At 46.2% G+C, this 20,007-nt stretch overlaps 1 protein-coding gene across 1 annotated transcript; it reads right to left on the reverse strand.

Annotated features, from left to right (window-relative positions):
* Positions 1-417: 417 nt before the first annotated feature.
* Positions 418-19,131, reverse strand: LOC115782386 (PDZ and LIM domain protein 3). Its single transcript, XM_030732570.1, has 7 exons — positions 18,943-19,131; positions 7,767-7,918; positions 7,150-7,234; positions 6,860-7,047; positions 3,158-3,285; positions 2,253-2,364; positions 418-823 (listed from the first exon to the last, which is right to left on the reverse strand). The coding sequence occupies exons 1-7, from the start codon at positions 19,033-19,035 to the stop codon at positions 634-636; spliced, it is 948 nt and encodes a 315-aa protein (XP_030588430.1). The 5' UTR covers positions 19,036-19,131; the 3' UTR covers positions 418-633.
* Between the last annotated feature and the right edge of the window lie 876 nt (positions 19,132-20,007).

Here is a 20,007-nt window from a genome sequence, read left to right on the forward strand (position 1 = left end):
TTTACTAAAATTTCAAAATAAATTAATATTATGAGGCTACAACCATTAACCAAGAAACAAAATCAGCCTAATGATGGCAGCAGTTATGAGAACCATAAGAGTCTTAAATTCTGTTATCATCCAACAGCTGAGCCTAATCAGAAATCTAACCCAAGGCTGCAACTGAGTGCTTAATATGCAGCTAACGCTGAGCTAAATGCTGCCATCCAAAGAGAGACATGGCAGTAAAACAAGGTCATAATTCATAAGGGGAACCTCCAGTTTATTTTACTTTTTTAGCTTAGTTGTCAATGAATGAATATTAATACCATTCTCTCCTTTCTGAGCCCACTAAGAAAGGTGATACTACAAACTGATTGGCTGGTTTGTTGTATGCTGCATTGTGTTAATAAGACTTGACATACAGAGGCTTCTAACAGGATGAACAGAGGCGTTTATTGGAAAGACATCAGATTGTGGCTTTGTTGGACTATTTAAGCAATCAGGCGGTTATTGCCACGTGTTTTCTTACTGAAATATTATTACACACAGGTAACACCATAGTGCAGATGAACACATGGAATACATATGTAAGGAATAAAAGGGCTTCCCAGATTACATGTATTTGTGTCTGTGCTCATATAAGAAGAGGATCTATGCAGAGGGAAATGTTGTGATGAGGTCGTGTCCCTCCGGTGGTCTCATTCTGGCACGAGCGTGAGTCTCACAGTACAGCTGTCCCTCCACAAAGAAGTAGCCCTTCTGTTTCAGGTTGACGTCACAGTCGGAGCACACAAAGCAACCGGGGTGATGATATTTGTCCCGAGCTTTCACCACTGTCCCACTGAAGCAAAATCAAACTGATGTCAGGAACAAAGAAAAGTACTGAAAGTGAAGTAATGAAAGTGATGTACAGCAGCTTCCTCTTATAGCGAAGAACATAGTTTCTGCTGTGTTAATTGTTTAAAACATTGTTAGATGTACTCTAAACAGGCAAGTGTCTATCCTTAGATAAAGTGTATAGAATTTCAAAATGTAAGACATTTTTTTTTTTTGCTAGCTATCATGTGGCTGCCACTTTATTAAGTACATCTAACTACTACTGGATTGGACCCCTTTTTCTTCAGAACTGTCTTAATTCTTCATGGCACAGATTCAACAAGGTTCTGGAAACATTCCTCAGACATTTTGGTCCATATTGACATGACAGCGTCACGCAGTTGCTGCAGAATTATGAGCTGCACTTTCATAATGTGAATCTCCCGTTACACCACATCCCAAAGGTGCTCTGTTGGATTGAGACCTGGTGACTGTGGAGGCCGTTTGAATGCAGTGAGGTCATTGTCATGATCAAGAAACCAGTTTGAGATGATTTGGCTGTGGCATTTAAATGATGCTCAGCTGGTACTAAGGGGCTGAAAGAAAATACTCCCCAAGGCAGGATAGATGGATGGATCCATGCTTTCATGTTATTTCTGCCAAATTCTGATCCTACCATCAAAATGTTGCAGTAGAAATAAAGACTCACGCTACCCTTCTATTGGCCAATTTTGCTGAGCCCGTGTGAATTGCACCTTCAGTTTCCTGTTCTTAACTGAGAGGAGTGGCACCCAGTGTGGTCTTCTGCTGCTGCAGCCCATCTGCTTCAAGGTTCAACATGTTGTGTATTCAGAGATGTTCTTCTTCATATTTTGGTTGAATTGGGTGTATTTGAGTTACTGTTGCCTTCCTGTCAGCTTGAATCAGCCTGGACATTCTCCTCTGACCTCTGACATCTACAAGAAACTCTCACCCAGAGAACTGCCGCCCACTGGATATTTTCTCTTTTGGCTGTGTGGGAAGATCCCAGCAGATCAGCAGTTTCTAAAATACTCAGACCAGCACGAATGGCACTAACAATCATGCCTCATTCAGGGTCACTTAAATTTCCATTCTGATGCTCGGTTTGAACTTCAATAGGTCCTCTTGACCATGTCTACATGCAAAAATGCATCGGATTGCATCAGCAATCCGATGCATTTTTTTTTGGTTAAAGCCCTGATTGGAAATGCAAATGATTGTAGATTAGATATTTAAATCAACAATGAGGTCAACAGGTGTACCTAATGAAGTGGCAGGTGAGTTTATGTAATTTATGCAGCTTCTGCAATCTTCAAACGATGCTAAAGCCTGTGGGTCTTACTGTAGTGGACTGTGTTGTGTCTGCATTTTCTGTATTGATGCATACATGGTCTTAATGCAAATCACAGATGAGTTATTCTATTTTTACTCACACAATCCCATTCCCACACTTGTCACAGACGGGCAGTTTCTGCAGGTTTCCTGTGGGTGTAGTTGGTTTGGTTGTGGGGGCTTTTACTGTCCGAGTCACAATGGGGCGAGTGCCTGATCACATGAGACAGAAACCACTAAACACAAAAACCCTGCATGATTGTAGCACTTAAATAAAAGCAAAACACTGAGGTGGAGAAAATCTAGAACAGGACAAAGCTGCATCAATGATGACACTTTATTCTGGGTTATGAGTGTTTTTCAGCTCTATCAGAGCACTTTATAAGTATTCCGCTAACAAAGGAAACATGTGGAAAAGTGCTTTTGTATTAACAATACTGAAATCATAAGGGGATCACACACATAAGTAACTTATTGTGCAGCTTTAATAGTGTATGATATGAGACAAACACAGTGTCACAGTATTGCATAAATGATCTACTTACTTGCAGTCCTTTCTTTTCTGTATAGAGCAAAGTAATGTATTGAAAAAAACTGATTTATGTCACAGGTAAATAATCAAACAAACAGCCTGTCATGTCCGCTATAGCTTTAAGCCAGGTCACAGGGGTTTTAGTTCTTTGCATGGGCCATCCTTCCCACTGGAGTTAATAAGATACGAGACCTCCAAATCTGTTCTTTGTATTTATAGGTGAGAAAAAAGTGTTTCAAAACTGCATCTGTAATATTCTTTATGTGAAAAACAGGATCTCATGAACTGAGAACTACAGTAATGTAAGAGTGTAAGAATAGTTATAGTGTTCAATGAGAAAACTACCTCCTGCATGCCACTACAACCAGCAGACAAAGAATTACGTGTCTGTAGGCACTTGGAAAGCTCCCTAATTAGGGAAATGCTTTAATATTTTGGAGGAAATGCATCATCTAGGAAAGAGGAAGGGCTCACCATCACTGTCAATAAATTCCTGGAGGGCTTTGAAGGAGCCAGACTGCCGAGGCTCCTGGGGCTCCTCCTGGTCTTTCTGCAACATCCGGTACACGTCAGAATCCTCTATGCTGGTTAAAGCCCTGGGACTGAGCAATGTATCGAGACACATCAAGAAAAACATCAAATTCTTCTACCTGTTGTGCAATACTGCTTTGTGTCTTAAACGTGTCTTATAATTCTAAAAAAAATGTTGGTGTCTAGTGTGGGCAACAAATGTGAATAACCATAAAAAATAGACATAAGGATTTGATTAATGTACAATTTCATCTGTAATTTGACCATAATTACAGTTTAATAAACAATGATTCCTTCCAGTATACTGATAATGTGTTGCAGTACTCATGTAAATCAGCATAGAAGTAATGCATGAGTGATCAGTGTCCTATTCAGGAGTTGTGGTTAAGCCACAAAGAGATTCTTTCCTATATTCCCTAAGACACTGTACATCAAACAAGCTAATGAAATCCATATGACCGCATGGGAAGGCTGAAGGCTAACATAATGCACTGTAGCACATCTGTGTGTCTGACTGGAGGGGTGACTCTGGAGGTGAGCTATGTAAAACAGGCAAAAACGGTTGCTATAATAGTGGCTCTGTGAGTCTACAGTGATTATTACAAATAGGGATTGCACGATACCACTTTTTTATGTCCGATACCGATACCAATATTTTACATTTGGATATCGGCCGATACCGATATAAATCCGATACTTAAAATTGATCCAGGCATTTAAAAACATTTTAAAAAAAATTAAAAAAAGTCAACAGTCTCTCACACAACAAAATCAAAGTCTTTTAGTTGTCCCACATACAAGACTAAGGACCAGGGCGGACAGAGCTTTTTAGGCAGTGGCACCAAAACTGGAACTGTTTACCACTCCAGCTCCATTTAGCTGACTCTGTGGCATCATTTAAAAAATAGTTGAAAACTTTTCTGTTTAACCAGGCTTTCTGGTTTCTGACTTTATTTTTATTCTTTTTCTTTTTAATATGGTAATGTTATTATGTTTTTAACAGTGTTTTCGGGGGGGGGGGGGGGGGGGGGTGATATTGTGTTTTAATTATTGTATAGCGGCTTTCTGTCTGTGAAAAACGCTATATAAATAAACTTTACTTACTTACAACAATAACTATCACCTGAATCCTGTTGCTTCTGTGTAAGAAGGTGATGCATTGGCTTATGGCATGTTGCAAATTTCATTAGGGCTGCAACTATCGGGGCAGCACGGTGGCGCAGTGGTTAGCACTGTTGCCTCACAGATAGAATACCATCTGGAAGGCCTGGGTTCGATTCCACCTTGGCCCAGGCCTCTCCCTCTCTCTGTGTGGAGTTTGCATGTTCTCCCCGTGCTTGCGTGGGTTTCCTCCGGGTACTCCGGTTTCCTCCCACATTCCAAAGACATGCACTTACTGGGGTTAGGTTAATTGGCTACTCTAAATTGCCCATAGGTGTGAATGTGAGTGTGAAAGGTTGTTCGTCTCTCTGTGTTGGCCCTGTAACAGGCTGGCGACCTGTTCAGGGTGTACCCTGCCTCTCGCCCTATGCCAGCTGGGATAGGCTCCAGCCCCCCCCCCCCGCGACCCTGACCAGGCTAAGCGGAAGTGAATGGATGGATGGATGGATGCAACTATCGATTATTTTAGAAATTGCGTATTCCATTTATATTGATTACCCAAGTAACTGGATAAGAAATACTTTTTTCATATTAACAGTTCATCTGCATATTTTAACTTCCGTACTGCAGTTTTTCCCTGTGTGAAACAAACAGGATGGATGGAGCAGCTACAGAGTTCTCTTTTCTTCACTTACTGATCAGGTGGCTGATGAAGGACCTCCAGCTGTTTCCCAGTAAAGGTTTAATGGAGGTTACAGGGAGGAAAAGGCTTCTTTTGGACACTAGAAAAACATTTCCTTCTGCTCCATCTGAGCGTGCCGGCTCCGCCTCTTTGCGCTTGTGCAGACAGACTGCACATAAATCAGCTGACTGCTGCTGTTGCGTCATCAGTTTTTATGTTGAAAACCTGGGGGCTGCGTGTGCGCAATCTTGTAATGCTTTATAGTCACAAGCATTCTCCTAAATACGTTTCTACTGCAGGTCTATATTTAGTCACAAATCAGGGATTAAAGCATCAAAAATATTTTGACGGGGAAGGGGTTCTTCCGGTACCGGAGGGTCACCAGTGCTAATAGCTGCGCTCCCTAGCAGTATGTCCGGGAGCTGAAGTAGAGAAAAAAATAACAGCTGATTCTCAGCACAGCGAGCACAACACACAAACAAGGCAGAGAGCGGTGGAGGCGGAAAAACATGTCAGCGATGATCGCTCAGTGTCAAAGGGAATCCGTCGCAGCGACCGAGAACTGAGGGGGTTATTTCCTGATCCATTCCATTCCAGTAGGTGGTGGTAATGCAGCTCTAAGCTGGTTTGGTCAACCGCAAACCCACAAGAAGAAGAAGACGACGGAGCCCTGTAATGCAGCTAATGTGAGCGAAACGTTATTTAATGTATCGGATTACATTTTTTTTGTTTCTTTCCGATATCCGATCCAGTAATTTAGGCCAGTATCGGACCGATACCGATACTGAATATCGAATTGACGCATCCCTAATTACAAACCAGAAAACACAATTTGGATGAAGTGCGGACACATGTTCTATTGCTGGATCCTTATCACTCATATAGAAAGTTTGAGTGGCTGCAGAGGAAAGTAGTCAGTAAGTCAGTTCATGATAAAATATTCTAAAGTCAGCTCAGCTATTTTCTAACATTAAAAACCTTGTACACTCCCCAGTACTTAGAGCCATAAACAACTATTTGCTGTGGATAATTACAGCTGAGTAATGATGTCCTTAACTGAGAATGAAGGCCTTAAGTGAGAGTAAAAGTCACATGCCAAAGTGCAGTGCAGAGCATTTGAGAATCTCCATGAATGTTTCAGTGGCAGAGGAGACACACATAACTCATTATGATGGTGGGCTCAACATCAGTTGACTTACTGGAGTACATAATAAAAGTATAACAAAAGTACTGGGTCACGCCTCTTAATCTTTGACTTCAGGTGTTTTCAGTCCCAGTGACACAGGCAGACAAAAAATCAAGCACCTGGCCATGAAGGCTGCCTCTACAAACATTTGTCAAAGCCTGGGTCATTCTAAAGAGCTCACTGAGGTACAGTAATAGGATGCCACCTTGCACTTGCAACAAGTAAGATAATCCACAATCAACTGTAAGGGGCATTACTGCAACATGAAAGCTTTTAGGAGTGCTGAGGCGCATAGTGCCTCAAAGTCACGACACTCAGCTGACTCAATAACTGCAGAGCTCCAAACATCAGAACAAAAACTGCACTGGGAGCTTCATAGCATGGGTTTCCTGTAGGTGTAATATGTAGGTGGCTCATTACTTTTTTTTTTTTTCCATCTAGCACATATCATGGCATTGTACAGTGCTAACACTGGCTAACAGTAAGACATTTTTCTGGGAGGCACTTTTCTGATTTCTGGTGAAGGGGCGGTAGCTAGTGTGCTAACTGACGAGCTAATTAACTAGCTGAGGAAAATTTAATGAAACTGAAAGAACAAGTCCAGGAACATTACAACAGTATTATTTTGTATGGTGCGATGCTTTTAAAGAAACTAATGATTAGCTGCAGTGATCACCTCTCAGGCTTCTGGTGAACCAAGCCTCGGATCTGGCCCTCCATAGCATCCTGGATGTTGCCTGTGGAGTAGAGGCCTATAGGCGTGTTATAGGATGTACTGACTACCTGGCGCTTGTCATCAATGTTCGCTGCTGCCACAAATGGCTGAGCTCTTCTATTGTGAGCAGTGCCAATAGGTTTATATTCCTGGGAGGAAGCAAGGACACTATTGAAACTATAACAAGATAAAAAGATGTGAAGCAATATGGCTACTAAACATGAATTAATTTCTCACACAGTCTTACAAACCTGCTGCTCTGCTTCCAGGTTTATTTTAAATGGATGAGCTCTACCGTCCTCCATGACACGTGGAGTCCACAGTCTTGATTCATTTCTGGAAATTAAAGGCAGATCCTGGTCAGAACGTCACCTCAACATGATGAACCGACTGTTAAATGCCTCCTTTTCAAGCTCAATATTATTATTAAAGGGTCAAAGCAAAGGATCTATACTGTAGCACAGAGGGTGAGCCCAGTATAGTGAACACCAGTGTAATACTTCAACTTCAACTTAGAACTGAACTGGACACTAGGAAAGCAGAGTGCACAGTGTATACATCAGTGACAGCATACAACACACTGATTAAGTCAGAAAAAGAGGAGCTGTGATGGAGGTGGGTTGCAGTGTGGCTTACAGCAAACAAAAGGAACTTAAAAAGCACTTCATATGCTATATTTTCTAATTGGATGTATGGAAGTTGAGCCACCTGATCTGTCTGGACTGGGGCTGAGCTTGACTCTGCCTGAACCAGTGCTATGTGCATGAGTTGCTATGTGCTGTTTAACAGTGAATGACTGTTACAGTGTGTAGAGGTTTCTCTTAAGCTTCCACCTGTTTGTGTGCGTGTTTATACTGCAGTTGTTAACCTTTCAATAGTGAGACAGAGCTGATGAGTGGATTCCTTGATCTTGTTCTGGGCTTCACAATGGAGCATGTTTGTTGCTGGGACTCCATCAATAGCCAGGATGACATCACCAGAGCACAGGTTGGCAGCAGATGCCTTACTGCCAGGAGTGATCTAGATGGGAGTAGACAAAGGGATAAACAAGAGAGGCAAAGGAGAGCAAATAAGGACAGTGTTATACAACAGGAAAACATGCAGTCATGGCAAAAAAAACCCCCAATAAAAATTAATCTGGTCCTTACCAAATTTAAAGTGATTTAAATGGAAATTCAGAAAAACAACACACAGGATATATTACACCATGTTGTTGTTTACTTAATAAAAATGAAATCAAAATGCAAAAGCGGTGTGGGAAAAATGAAATGCACCCCATGATTTAGTAGCTTACAGAACCACCTTTAGCAGCAATAACTTGACATTATCAGTTTCTTTAGACTGTCAGTCTCTCACATCACAGTGGGACATCACACTGTTTACAGTGTTGCTAAGCCATGCTGCCGAGTTGTTTCCAGAGAGAAGAGCGACCCGTCCAAACAATCCATACGAGTTCAGTCCTTTTCTAATTGTGCCTTCATGAACTTTAACTTTTAATGTGCTAATTGAGGCCTGTAGAGTCTGAGATGTAGTTCTTGGGATTTTTTAGAGTTTCTCTGAGCATTGCAAGGTATGACCTTGGGGTAAATTTGGTGGGACAGCCACTCCTGGGAAGGTTGGCAACTCTTGAATGTTTTCCACTTGTGAATAATCTTTCCCACTGTAGGATGACACACTTTATAATCTTTTGTCATGGCCGGGGAGGAAACGGACGAGGAAAGACTCACATGAAGGACTCCAGAAGCAAACATAACTAAAAAGGGGATTTATTTCAACGGGGAAACACAAATACAAAAACCTTGGAAGGGAGGCACAGGGAGACGAAGGGCAGGCACAGGGAACACAGGAACATGCGGGCACAAAACATCAACGACGCGACCAGGAGCATGGGAAACACAAGACTTAAATACACAGAGGGGCTGATGAGGGAAGAGGAAACAGGTGGGCACACAGGTGATTATGATTACCCTAACGGGGGGAAAGCAAAACTGAAGACAAGGAACAGACGACCATCAAAGTAAAACAGGAAGCCAGAAGGGGGAGACAAAGACGCAGACGCAGACTAGACACCAGGAAAACATGTGGAACAAGACGACAACATAGAAACCGAGAAAATAACAAACACCAAGAAAACATAACACTGGGCCACCGGCCCAGGACATGACAGTACCCCCCCCTCAAAGGCCGGCCCCCGACGGCCACAAACAAAAGAAAAACCAAACCCAGACCAGGGCGGGAGGTGGGGGACCAGGACGGAGGGACCAAACAACACAAAACACAGGAACCCAAAACAGAACCACAGAGCAGAACCAAAAATCAACGGCAAGAGCCGGAACAGACACCCCAAAAAAGACAGAAGGCAACCAAAAAAAAACCGAAACAATCTTGGGGGTTAACAAGGGTCAGAAAAACAAAAACAAAAACACAGGAACCAGAACAAAAGGCGACGGCACAAGGCCGGAAACAGTGCAAGGAAACGCCCCGACCAAGAGCAAAAACAAACCAAAAACAGCAATCGGCAGGGGGAAAACAGTCGAAACAAAACCCAGGCGAAGAGGCAAAACAGTTCAGGAGGTCTGCTGGGACATCCAAGGCGGAAAACAGACAGTTCAGGGGAGTCCATGTGAAAACCAAAACAAAAATACACACAGTTCAAGGAGGTCGACCGCGCTCCCAGCGGCGGCGGCGACGAGACAGGACTGGAGGCCGACCGCGCTCCCAGCGGCGGCGGCGGCGACGAGGAGACAGGACTGGAGGCCGACCGCGCTCCCAGCGGCGGCGGCGGCGGCGAGGAGCCAGGACTGGAGGCCGACCGCGCTCCCAGCGGCGGCGGCGGCGACGAGGAGACAGGACTGGAGGCCGACCGCGCTCCCAGCGGCGGCGGCGGCGACGAGGAGACAGGACTGGAGGCCGACCGCGCTCCCAGCGGCGGCGACGAGGAGACAGGACTGGAGGCCGACCGCGCTCCCAGCGGCGGCGGCGACGACGAGGAGGAGTCACTGGAGGCCGACCGCGCTCCCAGCGGCGGCGGCGACGACGAGGAGGAGTCACTGGAGGCCGACCGCGCTCCCAGCGGCGGCGGCGACGGGGAGCAGGCACCGGAGGCTGACCGTGCTTCCAGCGGCGGCGGCGGAGACGAGGAGAAGACACTGGAGGCCGACCGCGCTCCCAGCGGCGGCGGCGACGAGGAGGGGTCACTGGAGGCCGACCGCGGGGCAAGCGGCGACGGGGAGCAGACACTGGAGGCCGACCGCGGGGCATGCGGCGGCGGAGAAGGGCGACCCCGGGCTCTGGTGGGGAACCCTCGGGTGACGTGGAGCGCTCGGACTGAGCAGAGACCCCCACCGGCTCGGACTGAGCGGGACCCCCTGGCTTGGAGCGCTCGGACTGAGCGGAGACCCCCATCGGCTCGGACTGAGCGGGACCCTCGTGCGCGGAGCGCTCGGACTGAGCGGGACCCTCTGGCGCGGAGCGCTCGGACTGAGCGGAGACCCCCATCGGCTCGGACTGAGCGGGACCCTCGTGCGCGGAGCGCTCGGACTGAGCGGGACCCTCTGGCGCGGAGCGCTCGGACTGAGCGGGACCCTCTGGCGCGGAGCGCTCGGACTGAGCGGAGACCCCCATCGGCTCGGAGTGAGCGGAGACCCCCATCGGCTCGGAGTGAGCTGAGCCCATGGGCTGAACGGGGCCTACATAGTGAGGCACCGGATGCGTAGGCTGGGACCGCGGAACAGGGCACACTGCTGCTTTATTGAGCAGCAGGGGCTGCTCGGGGAATAGCCGAGGTGCAGGGGACTGCGTGGAAGCAGGCCGGGAGACGACTGGCTGCGTGGAAGCAGGCCGGGAGACGACTGGCTGCGTGGAAGCAGGCCGGGAGACGACTGGCTGCGTGGAAGCAGGCCGGGAGACGACTGGCTGCGTGGAAGCAGGCCGGGAGACGACTGGCTGCGTGGAAGCAGGCCGGGAGACGACTGGCTGCGTGGAAGCAGGCCGGGAGACGACTGGCTGCGTGGAAGCAGGCCGGGAGACGACTGGCTGCGTGGAAGCAGGCCGGGAGACGACTGGCTGCGTGGAAGCAGGCCGGGAGACGACTGGCTGCGTGGAAGCAGGCCGGGAGCCAGAGAGAGCGGGCTGTGAGCTAGGGAGATCTGGCTGCGTGGAAACAGACCGCGAGCGAGAGAGAGCAAACTGCGTGGAAGCAGACCGAGAGCTAGGGAGATCTGGCTGCGTGGAAACAGACCGAGAGCTAGGGAGATCTGGCTGCGTGGAAACAGACCGAGAGCTCGCTGACACTGGGGCCTGAGAGGGAGCTGACACTACTGGAGCTACAGAAGGAGCAGGAGCTGAGGGAACTGGGACCAAAACCGAAGGAACTAAGACAGGGGCTGAGGGAACTGACTGAGAGGGCACTGAAACAGCTGACACTGGGGACCGAGGAAGAGTTACTGGAGCTGACTGAAGGCGAGGGAGAGCGACTGGAGCTAGAGCTGACTGAGACCCTGCTGCTGCAGCTAACACAGAAAACCGATGCGAAGGCTTGGACCTGGTTGCTCCCACCCGCGGAACAGGAACGGGTGCAGAGGTCAGCCCGTCCGTGGCTGCCCCCACCCGCGGAACAGGTACGGGTGCAGAGGTCAGCCCGTCCGTGGCTGCCCCCACCCGCGGAACAGGTACGGGTGCAGAGGTCAGCCCGTCCGTGGCTGCCCCCACCCGCGGAACAGGTACGGGTGCAGAGGTCAGCCCGTCCGTGGCTGCCCCCACCCGCGGAACAGGTACGGGTGCAGAGGTCAGCCCGTCCGTGGCTGCCCCCACCCGCGGAACAGGTACGGGTGCAGGGGGAGCTGGAGCCAAGGGAGCGGGAGCAGGGTGAGCAGAGGGAGCTGGAGCTAACTGAGGGGTCTGAGACTGCGACTGAGGAGGAGCTGGAGCTACAGCTGACTGGGAACACTGCGACTGAGGAGGAGCTGGAGCTACAGCTGACTGGGAACACTGCGACTGAGGAGGAGCTGGAGCTACAGCTGACTGGGAACACTGCGACTGAGGAGGAGCTGGAGCTACAGCTGACTGGGAACACTGCGACTGAGGAGGAGCTGGAGCTACAGCTGACTGGGAACACTGCGACTGAGGAGGAGCTGGAGCTACAGCTGACTGGGAACACTGCGACTGAGGAGGAGCTGGAGCTACAGCTGACTGGGAACACTGCGACTGAGGAGGAGCTGGAGCTACAGCTGACTGGGAACACTGCGACTGAGGAGGAGCTGACACTGGAGGAACTGACACTGGAGGAACTGACAGAGTGCTAGGGTGAACAGACATTAGGGAAACCGACTGAAGGATAGAGGGGCCTGAGTACGTCAAAACTGGCCGCGTGGAAGCAGGCCGGGAGACAGAAAGAGCAGACTGCGAGCTAGAGAGAGCAGACTGCGAGCTAGAGAGAGCAGGAGCTAAGGGCGTTAGAGCTAACTGCGAGCTAGGGGAGACTGACTGCGAGGAGACTGACTGCGAGGAGACTGACTGCGAGGAGACTGACTGCGAGGAGACTGACTGCGAGGAGACTGACTGCGAGGAGACTGACTGCGAGGAGACTGACTGCGAGGAGACTGACTGCGAGCTAGGGAGAGGAGCTGACTGCGTGGAAGCAGCCTGAGGCACAGCTGACTGGGGAGACTGAGACACAGCTGACACCGGGCACTGAGAATGCGCTGACACTGGGGACTGAGAATGAGCTGACACTGGGGACTGCTGTAGGTGAAGGGTGGAGGTTAAGAAATCCTGCACTAACCCATGCAGAGAGCCAAATAACCAAGGGTAATCATCGACTAGCCCTTGCAGCTGGGCCGTGAGCTGTTGCTGTTCCTGCTCACATGGGTCAGCCAGAAGGTCCATAACCAGTGAATCCACCCAACAGATAATGGTCTGCTTTGCCACCGCAGGGAGGGGAAAGGCAGGGGGGTGACGGGAATAATTGTCCGCAGGCATAGTAGCGTTGAAGCCAGTGTTACTCACGGAAACGGAGGATTGGGTGTGAAGTGGTGAAGCGGTCCGCGGCGTTATACCGCTCGGGTCTCGGGGTGCCTTCCGCCGTTGCTGCCGGGAACTCCCTCTCCTCCGCGGCTGCCGAGGAAGGGGGGGATCAGCGAAAGGGGAGGCAGGTGAGTGACGATGACTGTTCAAAGACGCCGGGCCCCCCAGCGCTAGACGAGTGCCGTCGAAAAAATTGGAGCCGGAGGGGGTTTTGTAATGGTCGCGTCGTTCTGTCATGGCCGGGGAGGAAACGGACGAGGAAAGACTCACATGAAGGACTCCAGAAGCAAACATAACTAAAAAGGGGATTTATTTCAACGGGGAAACACAAATACAAAAACCTTGGAAGGGAGGCACAGGGAGACGAAGGGCAGGCACAGGGAACACAGGAACATGCGGGCACAAAACATCAACGACGCGACCAGGAGCATGGGAAACACAAGACTTAAATACACAGAGGGGCTGATGAGGGAAGAGGAAACAGGTGGGCACACAGGTGATTATGATTACCCTAACGGGGGGAAAGCAAAACTGAAGACAAGGAACAGACGACCATCAAAGTAAAACAGGAAGCCAGAAGGGGGAGACAAAGACGCAGACGCAGACTAGACACCAGGAAAACATGTGGAACAAGACGACAACATAGAAACCGAGAAAATAACAAACACCAAGAAAACATAACACTGGGCCACCGGCCCAGGACATGACATCTTTTGAAATGGCCTTATCAATTAGGAGCTCCTGGCTGCTGCTCACCCTGTTAAGCAGTAAGGTTGTATTTTTCACATACTGCTTCTGCTTTTTGACTCTATTTTGGTTAAATAAATAATGACACGTAGCAATATGTTGCATCTTGTTGTTCGTATGAGGTTGTATTTACCTCATTTTAAGACCTGCTATGGTCCAGGAAGAGGTTGTACTTTCTTTTTTTTTTTAACCAAGGCTGTCAGTAACAATGCAGATGGCTTCGTGTAGGACATGAGTATATTTTATGGCCTTTGCAGTTCCTAGGACAGTGTAGCCACATTCAAACACTAAGTGAGGAATATCTTTTTAGATACACCAAAAAGAGAATTTACATTAAAGAGCACAGCAGCTGTTTTGGAGAATTATGAAAGTTAGATACTTTACTAAAATGCACTGTTCTTTTGCTAATTTCTAAACCATCTGTTCAGTGTCCAACCTTTGATTTCAGCAACAGCTGTCTTTATTTGCCCCCCCCCCTCCCATATCCTATAATTTGACTAAATTTTCAGATTAGTTTAATCCTCTGAATTCCAGTCACAAACAAAAACATGCCCTCCACAAATTCAGGGGCGGGCAGCTGTAATTGGTGGGGTCATGAGAAAAGTCTGAGACCAGAAGATGGAGTTCTGGAGAAGAAACGGTCAAAACAGCCTGAATTAGTATCAGTATCGATAGAGGGGGTGGCGTTTACTTCTGTATTATACCTATTTCATGTTTACAGTACTATAGTTTGTTTAAAGTCATAACAAAGATTTTTTTCTTTTTTTTTTCAAACTCACAGACAATGTAGCATGTTTGAGCATTTAAACCCAGTCTCAACAGAGTCCAAACGTAGTTCTCTTAAACAGTACCTTACACGAATCAGCAAATGCATACAGTATGCTTACACTTATACATACTTACACACCCAGACTCAAGTTTAAAAAAAAAAAACAAAACATTCTGGTGATCTCAGTTCTGTGGCTGAGTTTCTTAAAGGAATTGAAGCTTTAATGCAGAAACTCTGCCTTTGACTTGGCATCCCTCTATACATGGCGTTTACACAGCCCAGTATGTCCAGATGGTGCAGCCCTATGAAAAGTCTGTTCTCCATCACTGGCGCTTCATCTCTTAATACAGTACTCAGCGGCTGGGCCCCTTTGTTTGTGTTCCCCTGCTTGGATCAAAAATACAAAACAGAGTCTCTGTTGAGAAGCTCTCAGAACTGTTCAGTCAAACTCATACCAGAAACTATTCATTCTATTCATCACCTAAATCTACAAAGTCTACAGATCGTGCACTCTGTACAGTAGCTGCTCTCTGAGATGAAGCACGGGGGGGGCGGTCCTCATTACAGAGAGAGGTTGCCCTGGTTGGTATGCATGTGTGTAAACTGTACATCTCCTGCCATGGAGCTAAAGTAAGCACTAAGTGACAGCATCCAGATGGAATATGTATTGTGCTGGTCAGGAAGTGATCAAAAAGAATAAGAACTGCCAGAAAGCCACCAGGGTCACAGAGACTATGTCAGGAGGCGACTTCAAACGGAACCCAAAATTTCCACTTGTGCCACAACAGGGCATGACCTATGCTCAGTCATATTGCATTACTGGACATGGCAGACTGAGCTACATTGAGATGTTACACTGAAACTTAAATGAGGTCATCTGCCTATAAATAACTGCGGATGAAAGTGCTGAGGGGATGTCTCATGCTTCCAAAAGAGGGAGCGGTAATTTACAGTGAAGCATTTGTTGGAGTGCTGCTGTCAGGCTGTATCTCACTGCTCTCACGTCTGAGCCGAGTAGGTGCCCATCCAGGCTTCTTTATTGGATTCTTTTGCTTCCTCAGAGTTCAGTTGTCATGTCAAACATTTCTGTTTTTAAATTACAACCACCTGTCCATCTCCTGCTTCTGTGACCCCTCTCTCTTCCTGTTTTAACTATCTTGCTTGCTTTAATGCTGTTTTCTTATTTCTTTCACCCACTCTCGTTTCCTGCATGTGTGTTTTCCTTCATCCAAAACTCACTGTCAGAACAGAGTCCAGGATAAGATATGATTCAAGAAGTAGTACGAGGAATCTGGCAGGTTCAGGCTGTTTGTGAAGGAGTACCTTAGCTTTCTTGTCAGCTCCACTCTTCATTTTTTTTTTAAGGTTTCTGATAAGTGTATACAGTTGCAGTCTTAAAAATTACGCCAAAGTAATGACATCATGGAAGTAATTTTCTCACAGAGGTCCTGCAGAGACACGTGATGCATGTGAGACAATCATTTCCATATGCTTTATACTCCTCATGAAGACATCTCACAGGGGCCTCTGGAGATGCAGATCTTTATGAGTTTAAGGCTGCTGTATGCCGAAGAAAAAGATGTTTACTTTCTCCAGCTGGGAACACTAGCGGCTCATGAAGGGGAGGATGTTTCTGACCAAAAATGGCAGTGAAGGGAGAGACTCGACTCACTTGTTCTCAAGTGAATTTTGTGGGTTCACTGAAGCAGCAGCTTTTTAAATCTGTCCTGTAGCCTTCTTTGTTTTAGGTATATCAGAGGTTTCCTTTTTATCAGTTCTCTCAGTTAGAAATGCATTTGAAGATACTGCTTCTCGTCTTCCTGCTCACATATCGTTTCCTCTTCCCCTCTCTCTTCCATCCCAGTCTTCTTTCATCACTGTTCTCATATGGGTCTCTGAGTATCCACTAACACAACAGGTGTGAGTTTACTGGGCAGAGCCGGTGGTTTGTTAGCTAACTATGCTTTTGGTCAGTATTTCCTGAGGTCTCTCCCTAAATATAGATTCACATAACCCCATCATACATAACAGGATTACTGACCTCCATCTCTGGGTGACTCTGGGGATTCAGCCCACAGGCGAGTCTGAAGACTGATGGAGAAAGCCACGCTCATCGTCAAAAAATGTATTTGGAGTGGAAACCAAGGTGAATGTCCTTTAATGGTGTATTTCCATTAAAAAGATAACTCTATCCATTTAATTTTTTGTTTTGTTTTTCAAACAAAAAAAGTTTTGATTTTGATCAACATTGAGCAAAAATGCTAAAACCCACAACTGCAATACACCATGTAATTCCATGTGGTAAAATTCTGCATTAAAGCAAAAGTGACTGTTTTTCCTACTGACAGGCTTAGATCATTATTCTGAGTGCCTGACATTATGAAAAAGGATTTCTACTATGATACACTATATGAACAAAAGTACTGGACCATCTACACATTACACCCACAGGAGCTGCTCGGCCGTGGAAACCCATGCCACGAAGCTCTTGGTGTACAGGTTTTGTGCTCATGTTAATGCATTCAGAGTGTTGGAGGCTTTTGTGCACTGCATTCTTTAGCACTCAGTGACCCCGCTCTGTAGCTTTACATGGCTTGAGTTGCTGTGGTTCTTAAATGCTTCCACTTTGCAATAATCCCACTTACAGTTGCTTGTGGAATATCCAGGAGGGAAGAAATTTCACCAATTGACTTGTTGCAATGGTGGCATCCTATTACAGTACCAGAGCAGCTTGTCAAAGTACTCTGCACTGTCAAAAATTTTGTTAAAGAGTGGCGGTAAGGGTTTCCAATCAAAGGAACCAAACCATCCTTCTGAAGTTGTGGACAGTTGTGCCATAAATGAATGAAAAAAAACAAAACATTGTATGTTTACACTGACCAGTTTGAAAAGAAAAAAAAAATTTCTGGTAAAAAATAAATAAATAAATAAAAATGAGACCTCCAGGACAGGGTTGAGATGATGCTACTATCTAAAGTCGACGACGACACATGACAAATGACACACGACAAATGACGACACAATCACAAATACTTAAGCCTTGACCATGTGGACACATCTCGACAAGAACCGTCGCGCTCAACCTCTGACAATGAAATTTAGAGTACTCGGGCAGACGTGGAAGGTAGAATTGAAGCTTTAGAATAGCAAGCTAAGCTTGTTAGTGGCAAAAACAAGCATTTACTTTGACATAGTTTTTGCTCCACATTCATATTGGACAGTTACAAACATTTTGGATGATAACAATTTAGGCCCCAAAAAGATGACATAAACAGGTTTAAAAATACCTGAACTTTCCTTTAAAAAAAAGATTAGCATAGCTTAGCATGAAGCCTAAAAGTGGAGGAAACAGCTGGCCTCACTAAGTTAACCTGCTTTTCTGAAACATACTTATTAAGATGTCATATTCACACGCAGACATACACAAAGCACAAAAACAAAAATAAAAAATGCGCCATTAGAGTGGTGCTTGGAGACTTAAGGATGCTTAGGTACCAGTGTACTAGGCTGCCATCTGACCATCTGCTGTCATATTTGTAGTAAGCTGGGCTAACTGATAACAAGACCCAGATACATGTTTACTGTATTTATCTACTCATCTAACTTTCACTAAGAATAGACCTGAGAATAAACATATTTAACATATTTCCAGAAATGGAGACTGTGAACTGTCCTGTTAAATGTGCTAAATTTACAGCAACATTATCGGTATCTATGAGGATTCACTTGTTTGTACTTTGTATCAACAGGAAATACCATATTTGTTCCAGGAAATTATCACTTTCATCTCAGATGAACCCATAAAGATAAGGTTTTCTTTTTCTTTCTATCCAAGTACTCTTGCAGTCAGTCTTGTCCAAATGGTTTAATCTAGTTGGTATTCTTTAATATATGAATATTATTTTTGTTTCTTCTGCATTAACTCTCATCTGTTAGCTCTGTGTTACTGAGAATGGTAAGCTGCCTGATGCTGTAAGCTGATCCAAAGTTGGTGAACTTTCTTCTTAACAGCTGCACTGTTATAACAGACATATCATAATGCTGCGCTCATCACTCCAGGCATCGACATGCTCCATTCGTCCTGTAATGTGAGGAGGTTTACGCAGGTTTGTGGAAACACTTGTCTAGATTTCATTGGGTTTAAGCTGGTAATTATTCACACACACAGCGGGATTAGAGTACGTTTTTAGGAATATTTTCCATGCTTCGAAATTTACTCAAGTATTTGTGTGTGTGCACTCATGTCAGATTACAATGCAAGCTGCTATTTGTATCTAAGCCTCTTGCATTTACTGTGGCACAGGTGCAAGCTTCATACCCCACCAGAATGTTTCTAGAATGAATCCGTCTGGAATCACAATGTTTACCCTAAAGCTACTTGAAAAATGTACTAGAAAAAGAAAGAAAAAAAGAGTTAAAAAACTCTACTTTAAAAAGGAAACGTTGTAAACTTGTATCACTTTTCTTCTGTCTTTATAATACAGACATCATGACACTCACTCACCCTGGAGATGGTCAGGGGCTGGTTGAAGTCCTTTCCTCCGGTCAGACGAAAACCCCAGGGGGCTGGCCCATCCAACACCACGTTAAGTGGCATGACCCTTTAATGTCTCCCTGCTGTTTTAACAGCAGCGCAGACAGTAAACTGCACACTGTGGGGATCACAGTTAAAGAGCAGTGGAGTATCAAAGTGATGGAGATTTTGAACCAAGTGGTGGTGGTGGGGTGTCAGGGGGAGGAGGATGGACAGCTCCCGCCCCACGAGTGAGGTAATTGGTCAGATTTTAGGAACTGACTCTCAGCCTGTCTGGACCACCAGCACTTGCTCAACTAATTCTGCTTAGCATGTCGCATTTCTTCTTTTCTCTTTTACCATTTCTACTTTTGTGTTTGCCACTAAAATGAAGTCAAACTAAAACATTACTTGTGTTACTCATAACCAGTTTTGACTCAGAGTCACTGCTTACCTAAATACATCTGTGTACACAGACTGAACATGTAAACCAGCTTCTGTCAGAAGCCAGCCCCCACTAATGCTTCTCATCCCAGGGCAGCTCGAGGTCTGGCTGGCCTCCTCTCGCTCTGGTTGATGGGTCTTGCTGCTTCTGTCCTTATTTGGTCTGGAGGCAAAGCTCCTCTCTGAGGCCTTGGAGGTCTCACAGGCACATTCCAGTCACTATTGATTTGGAAGGGACCCAGGACTCTCACTCCTAGCTGAGCCTGATAACAATCCAGTTCTGAGTTGGACTTTTTTATGTGTTTACAGCAGAAACCGGGCTCTGCCTGCTCTGTTAAAATGAGTCATTTTTCATCTCTTAAAAGACTTCCTCTAGCCCCAAATCTTAATTACATCATTGTGATCTCAGGGTTTTATTACAGCCAGCACAGAATATTTTCTTTGCTCTCCTTTCCTGTCTGCTTAGTATCAATAATTTTGAAAAACACCAAATGGTGCATGCCTGCGAGTAAGGCGTGTTAATCTGTGTCAACAGTGATAGTCATTTACCCTGAGCAGGGGAGGCTTTCATCATGTAAATGTGCCATTAAGAATTTGCACCACAAAATCCAC

This window comes from Archocentrus centrarchus, chromosome 1, assembly GCF_007364275.1.
Source record: "Archocentrus centrarchus isolate MPI-CPG fArcCen1 chromosome 1, fArcCen1, whole genome shotgun sequence".
NCBI lineage: Eukaryota > Metazoa > Chordata > Actinopteri > Cichliformes > Cichlidae > Archocentrus > Archocentrus centrarchus.